Source organism: Salvelinus sp. IW2-2015, linkage group LG7 (genome assembly GCF_002910315.2).
Source record: "Salvelinus sp. IW2-2015 linkage group LG7, ASM291031v2, whole genome shotgun sequence".
Classification (NCBI taxonomy): domain Eukaryota; kingdom Metazoa; phylum Chordata; class Actinopteri; order Salmoniformes; family Salmonidae; genus Salvelinus; species Salvelinus sp. IW2-2015.
In genome coordinates this window covers 28,058,698-28,070,771 of record NC_036847.1, presented here as the reverse complement: position 1 = coordinate 28,070,771, position 12,074 = coordinate 28,058,698, and the positions used below count along the sequence as shown (strand labels likewise).

The 12,074-nt window shown below is 39.7% G+C and overlaps 1 protein-coding gene across 2 annotated transcripts in view; it reads right to left on the bottom strand.

Annotated features, from left to right (window-relative positions):
• Positions 1-5,264: 5,264 nt before the first annotated feature.
• Positions 5,265-12,074, bottom strand: part of LOC111966756 (F-actin-monooxygenase mical1) — a 53,333-nt gene continuing 46,523 nt past the window's right edge. For both annotated transcript variants that reach the window (XM_023991666.2, XM_023991667.2), the window contains exons 24-26: positions 11,313-11,406; positions 10,938-11,008; positions 5,265-9,640 (exon numbers count right to left, since the gene is read on the bottom strand). In XM_023991666.2, coding sequence (XP_023847434.1) covers positions 9,432-9,640; positions 10,938-11,008; positions 11,313-11,406 — 374 coding nt within the window. In that variant the 3' untranslated portion in view covers positions 5,265-9,431. The remainder of the gene's footprint in view (positions 9,641-10,937; positions 11,009-11,312; positions 11,407-12,074) is intronic.

Genomic DNA, 12,074 nt, shown 5'->3' with positions numbered 1-12,074 from the left:
TCTCTCTACCCACATCAATGTGCTGTCATTATGTTATCAATCTGTTGTCAATCTACACCACAAGCAGCAGAAAATGCAACTCAGCAGTGGATCATATTCAGTAATCTAGATCAATGTGCATATAGAGTAAATCCAGATGATTGTGCATATTCAGTAATCCAGATCAATGTGCATATAGAGTAAATCCAGATGATTGTGCATATTCAGTAATCCAGATCAATGTGCATATAGAGTAAATCCAGATTCATATGCATATCCAGATCAAATCATCCAGGTGCAGAGCAGAGAAGAAGAATACCACATCATAGCATAGATGGTAGCTTCAGACACGTGCAATAGCCTAGGCTAGACACAACTGAATAGAATAGACTATTTTCCCCAGAGGAAAATACATTCCGGGATACCGTGTTCAAGTGTAGCTATCCATAGTTCAGAAGAAGTACAACATCGTTTAGATATTTTTTCATATTTTGATCATCACTTCAGGCTAGTTTAAATTTTAAAGACAATTCTCAGATTGTTAGACGTTTAAAAACTGGTCCAGTGTTTTTTTCCTATGGTTCTATACACAAAGCCCCCGGAGGGACCAAATTGGCTGCTGCATTCCCTGCGCAATCACTCGAATTAGCCTGTTAAAAATGATATTATTTTCCACGATTCTGATTGTAAAACAATCTCAAAAATATATTTACAGATAAGCTACATTATTTAAATTTAGTTGTAGGGTTATGGACTTTTTTCAGAATCTGAATGTCATCCAGCGCAGAATAGCTTAGAAATTAGGCTAAAAAGTTGCTTGTAGAAATTACCTTTTTAAAATAAAAAAAGCAACTATATCATAGGATGTGGCTACAATCCTTCAATTCAGACCGAGAAGCACTGATGGACCGACTTTTGAATGAATGAGATAGGCCTATATATACCCTAAAAGCAGTTTACACGGGCGTAGCTGATTTCTCTTTCCTGTGAGGCTGCTGTAGGTGATGTAGGTAGCTATTCTCTGACTCTCCTGCCAAAAACTCGTTGAAGACTGGACAGATTACTGTCGGCAGCCACGGAAATAATAATATTTTTCAGGTTTTAGGAACCCAAACCAGCTGCGCGCGTGCGCTATCGTGCATAAATGTATTTTGTCCCCCTACACCAAACGCGATCACGACACGCAGGTTAAAATATCAAAACAAACTCTGAACCAATGACATTAATTTGGGGACAGGTCTAAAAGCATTATACATGTATGGCAATTTAGCTAGTTAGCTTGCACTTGCTAGCTAACTTTAATTTGTCCTATTTAGCTAGCTTGCTGTTGCTAGCTAATTTGTCCTGGGATATAAACATTGAGTTGTTATTTTACCTGAAATGCACAAGGACCTCTACTCTGACAATTAATCCACACATAAAACGGCCAACCGAATAGTTTCTAGTCATCTCTCCTCCTTCCAGGTTTATACGGTGATCGCATCTATACTTTCATTGTATTACCACGACAACCGGCAACAAAGTTCGTCTTTCAATCACCCACGTGGGTACCTGCTTCTATAAACCAATGAGGAGATGGGAGAGGCAGGCTTTTCAGCGTGATCTGCGTCAGAAATAGGAATGACTTCTATTTTAGTCCTTGGCGTCGCAGACGCTCGTTGGCGCGCGCGAGCAGTGTGGGTGCAATAATTGAATAACATGGATTTCTACATTTATTTTGCGACGCTCGCGCACGCGACGTGTACGGTCTGGTCAGCATCCCGTGGTTAAATCCCTGTTTAATGGGGAGGGGCCGAGATCTCACGGTTGTTCATTTATTGATTGAGAGAGAAGTGCAGACTGTAGTCAACATTATGTCCTGTCTCTCTAACATCGTGCTGGTGTTGAACAACAAATAATGGGATCATTTTTGTCAAATTGGTTACTTTTCTATCCATCAGTTTACCAAACAAAGTGGCAGGGTCATGCTGTTACAATTACAGATTGTATCTTTGATCTATACATTTGTATTACCAGACCAACATGTGCAGTAGCCTATTCATTGAAATACGAATAGGATTTATTACTTTTCATCAGGGTGACATCATGCAAATGTATGTTTAGTATTTTACTGTTGATGCATTCATCTATACTTTTCATACACATGCAGAATACTGAAAATGGCACTGCATAGCCAAATTGCAATGGGTTTATGCATGCTCTCAATGCATGTTGATTTGGCAAACATTAATATTACTGTTAGACATTGAATATCAGTAAGTATTATTTGATAATTATAAATTATATATCAAGCTTTACAGCTAGCCATAGCCTATGTGCTCACACAACACCACAATGCAAGCACAGCACTCACAAGAAACAGGATGCAAATTGTTAATGACCACACTGGATTATAACAGCATATTGCAGATGTGAAGGACTCCTTCATGCCCTTGACCCTTCACAGGTTTATAGTATACATTAATCTCTCATAGGCTTATCCGGTACGGATCATTTGACAACTTGTCATAGCACTATGCAATGACAAAGGAGAAGCAATGTCAAACACAGCATCAATTAGTCATGTAAGGAAAACAAGGCATACCATCACATTTCTATGCAATGATTATAACACATATTAACCATTGTTTCTTTCCTGTTCAACATCAGAACTCGGTTTAACACACTTTAACCCTAAAAGCAGCAACATATATATTTTTTTACCCCAAATTGGTAATGATTGAAAAGAGACACTTTGGAACGCTATGGGCTATCAAATCCGTTCCAATTGTATCTGAAAGATGAGACTCTCAACTTGGTATAGAGACATTGACTGGAAGCTAAGTATGTATTTTCCCGGCAGCATACCACCCTGCATCCTGCTGCTGGCTTGCCTCTGAAGCTAAGCAGGGTTGTTCCCTGGAAGGGAGACCAGATGCTGCTGGAATTGGTGTTGGAGGGCCAGTAGGAGGCACTCTTTTCTCTCGTCAAAAAGAAATATCCCACTCCCCCAGGGCAGTGATTGGGGATATTTCCCTGTGTAGGGGTGCCCTCTTTCGGATGGGACGTTAAAAGGGTGTCCTAACTATCTGTAGTCACTAAAGATCCCATGGAACTTATTGTAAGAGTAGGGGTGTTAACCCCAGTGTCCTGGCTAAATTCCCAAGCTGGCCCTCATACAACCATGGCCACCTGTATATAGGTTTAACCTTGGTTGCAGAGATGAGTACTTGGTTGCAGAGATGTGTACTGAAGAGCTGTTACATGATAATAATGATGAGGGTACAGTATTATCCTGTACTGAGCTCACCTCAGCTGAAGGGCTCACACTCAAGCCATACCAAGTTACCCAAGACCTGACGAAGAAGTTCACCCTAAAATAAATCTGTTGTACAACCTCACTGACAATCAAACCAAAGGTCCATTCTAGAGCTCATCTGTACCTAATAACACTGACTCAAAAATGACCATCACTTGTGTACTAGTAAACTATGCTTAAAGTCCCAATGCAGTCCCTAAATTGTGTTTTAAAATCATCAATGTATGCATAATATATCCACTGTGTATTTATTTAATGAAAATAACTCCAGCATATATTTTGTTTCATTTATTTCACTTAGCCTATTTTGGCCATTCAAATGCTCAGTCTTATCGTGTGGGTGTTAGGAAACACATTTGAAGATATTTACATACACCGTTCTGATTGGCAGATGAAAAAGTCATTGGTCTATTATAATCAGATCATATTGTGATGTCATGATCTGGGTCAAGAACTCCATCCCACCTGAACAGGCTGAAATTACAGCCATTTTTTTCAAACAGCTCTTACCCTTTTTGTGTATCATAATTTTCACAATTTCAGTGTTATGTCGACCTCATATTGTGAAATTGTCATAACATTTTTGGAACGTTTTGCATCCTCCCTTGCCCAGATTTCCAAGATGGCATCATACGCACTTGCCCAGCTTGCCATACTCACCCATTCATACTTAGAGCCCAAGGTTAATACTTTGGAGGACCCTTTGTAACTTTGGCCAGGTAATGTATATTGTAAGTGTTGTACGCAAGCACTGTAATCAAGGGTTCCTGTTAACATCAAATTAATCTCATGACCTCTTCTCCCTTTGCTGAATAATAAATATAGAGGATGAGGGTTCATATTTATACTAATACAACCTGCATGAGATTAGAAAAATAGGTACATGTAGGAAATGCACCTTGGTAAATGTACATGATTTTGCAAGGAGAGACAATTAGCAATAAAGGTTATAATAATAAAGAAACATTTGTAGTATAATGCTTCACCTGCCATCTTTGTTTGGCCTGCAAATGGGGCTTTGTTTGGCATCAATTAGGCTGCGTTTACACAGGCAACCCAATTTGGATCTTTTTCCAATAATTTGTCTTTTGATCAATCAGATCAACTCTTTTGGCCAATCAAATCAACATTATGCCAATAATTGGGCAAAAGATCAGAATTGGGTTGCCTGTGTAAACGCATCCTTGGTGAATCTGGCACATGATTATACAATAATTGAGCATCTAACTCATTAAGGCTTCAGGTCGGTTCATTTAGTTTGGTTGCAGAGAGTGGAGACATTTGCATAACACTTTAATAAGAGGCCTATTTCTCTGCAGGGTGCTCGTGTTGTGTGGCTAAGTGAGTTGGTCCACTTTGAGCTCACCTCTGCACCTCAGAGGACCAGCTCCTTCAGTAGGTGGCATAACCTCTTTTATTACTTCCAGTATTATATTCAGGTTATTAAAAAGAGTCCAAGAGGCTGGATATAGTTGTTTTGCACTGCTAGCAGGCATCACTGAGCATGTTCAATTTGCTGTGAAACAAAATACAATACTTCTTTATACTACATTATGTCTTGAAAGTCAATTCAATGCCAGTGCCATCAGAATAAACTGTAGATTACAGCCAACACTCGCTGAATTTATAGTTCATGGGCAATTTGTGAAGTCACGTCTCTACAAACTCTGTCACACAATGTATGTATGCTCTCTAGTGGTAACCATTAGGACCAACAACAAAACATGGAAACATGATGGAAAAACAGTCAACACACGTCTTATACAGCAAACAACTCCAATACTGTAAGTATAATCTAATAACTAAGGGTTCTAGTCTATTCAATCTGTATTGTGTGGAAGTTCAGCATTACAGCATGATTGACATTTAAAGGCAAGGTTCCCGCGTTAGCGGAGACTGCATTCACGGCAAACGTTGCTAAATCGGAAATTACCTTTACATTTCTATCAACGCTTCAGCGATACATAGAGCCCTTAGTAAAAGGAGCTGAAACTGCATTATCTTTATTTGATTTTCTGCAAAGTACTGTCCTGGCAGCATAATAAGATACATAGGCCTAAGGCCGGGTCTCACTCACAACAGTTTTCCCTGTATTAAACTTGGCCATACTGTTAACATATATTTATTTACAGAGATTTGCAAATGACAAATGATGGCTAATGGTTATAGTCAACAACAAAAAAATACCCGGTCACTTCAGAATGTATTTCACCCATACACTATCATAGGCTGCGTTTAGACAGGCAGACAAATTCTGATCTTTTGACCAATCAGATCAGCTCTAAAAAATATTGGTCAAAAACGAATTATTGGAAAAAGGGTCAGAATTGAGTCTTAGTACCACAGATATCCACGAAGTGACCAATATATAAAATCCATCCAACATGGATTCCTAGAGAGCACCATTAACCCCTGAGAATATTTTATTTATTTTTTATTTACCTAGACAAGGCAGTTAAGAACAAATTCTAATTTACAATGACGGCCTACACCAGCCAAACCCAGACGACACTGGGCCAATTGTGCGCCGCCCTATGGGACTCCCAATTACAGCCGGTTGTGACACAGCCTGGATTTGAACCAGGGTGTCTATAGTGACGCCTCTAGCACTGAGATGCAATGACTTAGACCACTGCTATATTGTAATTACTTTGCCACCATGGCCTATTTATTGCCTTACCTCTCTTATCCTACCTCATTTGCACATGCTGTATATAGAGTTTTTATACTGTATTATTGATTGTATGTTTGTTTATTCCATGTGTAACTCTGTGTTGTTGTATGTGTCGAACTGCTTTGCTTTATCTTGGCCAGGTCGCAGTTGCAAATGAGAACTTGTTCTCAACTAGCCTACCTGGCTAAATAAAGGTTAAATAAATAAAATAAAAAAACTGCGCCACTCGGGAGAATAACATCAACTATCAATGTAACATGCAAAGCAATCCACAACATGAGCCACTGAAAAGTGCTAACGAAGTAAAAATAATAATATATATAGTAATAATATCATATATTTAAAGCCCCCATGCAGTCTTAATGTTATTATTTTTTTTTTATCATTACTGTACGTGTAATAAAATCACTGTTTTTATTTCATGAATATAATATTTTTTTTTTAATATATGCTCAGTCTGATCGTGTTGATACAAATGTTTGATACAAATATATTTACATACATAGCCCTGATTGGTGGATAGCATCGTCTAGACAAGGGCTCGCCAACCCTGTTCCTTAAGAGCTACCGTCCTGTTTTTCAAACAGCTCTTACACAAAAAGGGCACTATCATTTCATAATTTCAATGTGTAATTTTGACATCAGTGTGGAAATATCATTAAAAAAAACTGGAAAAATCACATTAACTGCATATATATAATATATAATAATATATTATATATACACACACACACATACACACACAACCATTCAAAAGTTTGGGGTCACTTAGAAATGTCCTTGTTTTTTAAATAACTTTTTTGTCCATTAAAATAACATCAAATTGATCAGAAATACAGTGAAGACATTGTTAATGTTGTAAATGACTATTGTAGCTGGAAACGGCTGATTTTTAATGGAATATCTACATAGGCGTACAGAGGCCCATTATCAGCAACAATCACTCCTGTGTTCCAATGGCACGTTCTGTTAGCTAATCCAAGTTTATCATTTTAAAAGGCTAATTGATCATTAGAAAACCCTTTTGCAGTTATGTTAGCACTGAAAACACACTAAAACTGTTGTGCTGATTAAAGAAGCAATAAAACTGTCCTTCTTTAGACTAGTTGAGAATCTGGAGCATCAGCATTTGTGGGTTCGATTACAGGGTCAAAATGGCCGGAAACAAATAACTTTCTTCTGAAACTTGTCAGTCTATTCTTGTTCTGAGAAATTAAGGCTATTCCATGCGAGAAATTGCCAAGAAACTGAAGATCTCATACAACGCTGTGTACTACTCCCTTCACAGAACAGTGCAAACTGGCTCTAACCAGAATAGAAAAAGGAGTGGGAGGCCTGGTGCACAACTGAGCAAGAGGACAAGTACATTAGAGTGTCTAGTTTGAGAAACAGATGCCTCACAAGTCCTCAACTGGCAGCTTCATTAAATAGTACCCACAAACACCAGTCTCAACGTCAACAGTGAAGAGGCAAGATACTGGCCTTCTAAGCAGAGTTGCAAAGAAAAAGCCATATCTCAGACTGGCCAATAAAAATAAAAGATTAAGATGGGCAAAAGAACACGGACACTGGACAGAGAAAGATTGGAAAAAAGTGTTATGGACAGACTAATCTAAGTTTGAAGTGTTCGGATCACAAAGAAGAACATGCGTGAGACGCAGAAAAAATGAAAAGATGCTGGAGGAGTGCTTGACGCCATCTGTCAAGCATGGTGGAGGCAATGTGATGGTCTGGGGGTGCTTTGGTGGTGGTAAAGTAGAAGATTTGTACAGGGTAAAAGGGATCTTGAAGAAGGAAGGCTATCACTCCATTTTGCAACGCCATGCCATACCCTGTGAACGGCGCTTAATTGGAGCCAATTTATTCCTACAACAGGACAATGACCCAAAGCACAGCTCTAAACTAAGCAATAACTATTTACGGAAGAAGCAGTCAGCTGGTATTCTGTCTATAATGGAGTGGCCAACACAGTCACCGGATCTCAACCCTATTGAGCTGTTGTGGGAGCAGCTTGACCGTATGGTACGTAAGAAGTGCCCATCAAGCCAATTCAACTTGTGGGAGGTGCTTCAGGAAGCATGGGTTGAAATCTCTTCAGATTACCTCAACAAATTGACAACTAGAATGCCAAAGGTCTGCAAGGCTGTAATTGCTGCAAATGGAGGATTCTTTGAAGAAAGCAAAGTTTGAAGGACACAATTATTATTTCAATTAAAAATCATTATTAATAACCTTGTCAACACCTCGACTATATTTCCTGTTCATTTTGCAACTTATTTCATGTATGTTTTCATGGAAAATAAGGACATTTCAAAACACATTTTTATGGTCCAATCTCAAACGACAATTTTTTTTGTATTATATCTAATTTTGTCACTACATTATACAAAAGTAGAATTGCGATAATCTCATTACCTTTGTGCTTAGCAGAACTAGCTGATTTAGGTTTACCAAAATAAATGAACATGAATCCAGAATCCATTTGAAACAATACTGTCCAACCCACAGAATATAATATCTCCACAATCCACCATGTGTTAAGAACATGCGACTTTGGGTCCTTGGCTTTGTATTGTCAGCAGGTCCTCAGTGAGGTTGGTGTGAGTTCAGCTGGCTGTGGTGGTCTCTCTATCCGGGGGCTGCTGCTGGAGCATGGCTGCCTTGACTGCGGATGGACTGCCCATGGGGACAGGCCAGGAAGGACAGCCAGTTCTCCAGGCCAGGGTCTGTGTCGTTGCCTCTGGTCAGTATACTGTGCCTCAACACTGAGCACAACACTTGTTGAGAAATACCTTCACCAATCTTTGGCTTCGCAAATGCAACGTTATGGGTGTGTCTGTAAGCAGCAAGTCTCTACTAATATATTTAAGTGGGTATGTAACTGCACATGTATTCATGTGTGTGTGTGTGTATGTGTGTGTGTGGCAGTGGGTGTACCTGTACGTGTGTTTGTGCATATACACTGAGTGTACAAAACATTAGGAACTCTTTCCATGACATAGACTGACCAGGTGAATCCAGGTGAAAGCTATGATCCCTTATTGATGACACTTGTTAAATCCACTTCAATCAGCGTAGATGAAGGGGAGTAGTCAGGTTATAGAAGGATTTTTAAGCCTTGAGACAATTGAGACATGTATTGTCTATGTGTGCCATTCAGAGGGTGAATGGGCAAGATAAAAGATTTAAGTGCCTTTGAACAGGGTATGGTAGTAGATGCCAGGCGCACCGGTTTGAGTGTGTCAAGAACCGCAACGCTGCTGGGTTTTTCACGCTCAACAGTTTCCCGTGTGTATCAGCAATGCTCCACCACCCAGCCAATTTTGACACAACTGTGGGAATCATTGGAGTCAACATGGGCCAGCATCCCTGTGGAACGCTTTTGACACCTTGTAGAGTCCATGCACCAACAAATGTAGTATGTTCTGAGGTGTTCTTAATGTTTTGTACAGTTGGTGTATATTACAGTCCAAGTCACCCTCACGCCCAGTACACCTGTGCCCCCGCTGAGGCTGTAGGGTGTCTCTTGACCTCTAGCAGCGAGGTGGACTGCTGCTCATCAGTCTCCGTCTCTTGTAGTCTCTTCTCGTCTAGGAAGGCCACCAGAGAGTTCCTCATGTCCACCACCTCCAGCATATCCTGCAGCACACGCTCCTCTTCTGCCTGCTGCTCCACAGTCTTCTCAGAATCTGGGGTGGACACGGACAGAACGAAAATGACAAACTTTGAACAGGAGCTGAACAGAAAGAAGTCTATCTGCACACTGTTTGCTGCTCCCGATAAGTGATCTTTCAACAATGCTATCAGTAGCTAGGTTTCCATCCAATTGGCGACAGACTTTCATGCAAATATTCTCAAATCCGCATAAAGAAAATATGTGCATTTTCCCACTAGTGGTGTATTTCCCAAAAAACTGACTTGTTACAGATAAAAAATCAGTGCATGACGATGTAGTGCACAAAAAATGTAAGTTTTCATGTAGCGAATAAAAATCTAAAGTTCAATGTGTTTCTATCACATTTTCTACTCTAGCAGTGTGTTAAATAGCAAATGTGCCTACTCTGGTCATGGCACATGTGCTCTAGCCAACAGCTGGCAGATAGTGCAGGTAGGCTCTGCGGCAGTGGAGGCTGGTGGGAGGAGCTATAGGAGGACAGGCTTATTGTAATGGCTGGAATGGAATATATGGAACGGTATCAAACACATCAAACATATGGAAACGACATGATGAGATTATGAATTATGACTGTCAAAACGGTAGTCAAGCATCGATCATCACGTCACCAAAATAAGACATTCAACACTGATTGGAAAGGGGCATCAAGCTCATACCATGCAGTTTCACCACTGTTTTTTATTTGATTGAACCTTTATTTAACTATGCAAGTCAGTTAAAAACTAATTCTTATTTACAATGACATCCTACCCCGAAGAAACCCGGATAACGCTGGGCCTATTGTGCGCAGCCCTATGGGACTCCCAATCACGGCCGGATGTGATACAACCTTGGTGAGATGCAGTGCCTTAGACCACAGCGCCACTCGGGAGCCACTGTGAAGTTCATCATAACTTATTTAATCTGTAGCCTAATTTAAACTGCATGGTTTTCCGAGTCATAGTGTGAGGACCACACACCATGTCATCGTGTGACTCCAAGTTTACTTCGATATAATGCTTATTATATAAATATTTGCGCATAAAGGCATTTACACTGCCATGTCTCGCATAGTACATTTTTACACAAAAAAGATCCCACCATGTTGAACGAACAAATTATCTGTCTGCTTTTATAAAATTGTACCGAAACTTCCTGTTTCCATCACAGCTCTTGTGATTTATTTTATATTGTATGACTTTAATCGCATAAAAACTGGATGGAAACGTGGTTACTGACACAAATGCAACGTTTCGGTCTGTGTTTCACATTGAAATACAGTGAACATCATGAATATAAAGAAAATAAACTGTTTGTGTAGGCTAACTTACCATCCAGCTCGTATTGTCTCAGCTCCATCTCTAGCGTGCTCTGTTTGTCCTCCAGCTCTAGCTGTCGAGACCTGCGGGGCCAAGAGAAGGAAACACCAGCTGGATAAGAACAGGGTGACTCAACCTAGAAGACTGCTTCCGGCTGTTTACAGTCAATGGAGCCTTAAAGTAGCTGTGAGCAAACTCCCACACTGCCAACAGCTCATGAGGCAACAATACAAGGAAGTAACTGTTGAATAAGGGTCAGCATAAACAATAGTGACAGTGTGGAGAGAGGGACGTCTGCTGCTGTGTCCCCACTAAGCTTTACTCAATATGTATTGAAATGTGATGAATAAAAACAAACAAAAAAATAAAACAGGGCTATATACTTACGCCACTATAAGGTCTGACTCCTCAGAGACCAGAGTGTTCTTCTGGTGACCCAGATGGACCCACTGGTCGATCATCCCAGGAGAACCACAGCTGTCTGGGGGAGGAAACAGAGGGTGAATGTCAAAAGTATTTTCCACCATTTGTTGGTGAAAATATGGACGAGGATTACAGTGCCTTCAGAAAGTATTCATACCCCTTGAATTCTGTGTTACAGCCTGAATAAAAAATTGATTAAATATTATATATATATTTTTTTTTAACACATCTACACACAGTACCCCATAATGACAAAGTGAAAACATGTTTAGACATTTTTGCTAATTTATTGCAAAATACAGAAATATCTAATTTACATAACTATTCACACCCCTGAGCCAATAAATGTTAGAATCAACGTTTGGCAGCGATTACAGCTGTGAGTCTTCCTGGATAATTCTCTAAGAGATTTGAACACCTGTATTATACAATAGTTGCACATTATTCTTAAAAACAATTATTCATTGGTTGTTGATCATTGCTAGACAGCCATGTTCAAGTCAATTTAAGTCAAAACTGTAACTAGGCCACTCATTGTCTTGGTAAGCAACTCCAGTGTATATTTGGCCTTGTGTTTTATGTTATTGTCCTGCTGAAAGGTGCATTGGTCTAGAATTTCCTCTCTGATTATGCCTTTGCTTAGCTCCATTTCATTTCTTTTTATCCTAAAAAAAACTCCATAGTCAAATTAAATCAAATTTTATTGGTCACATACACATGGTTAGC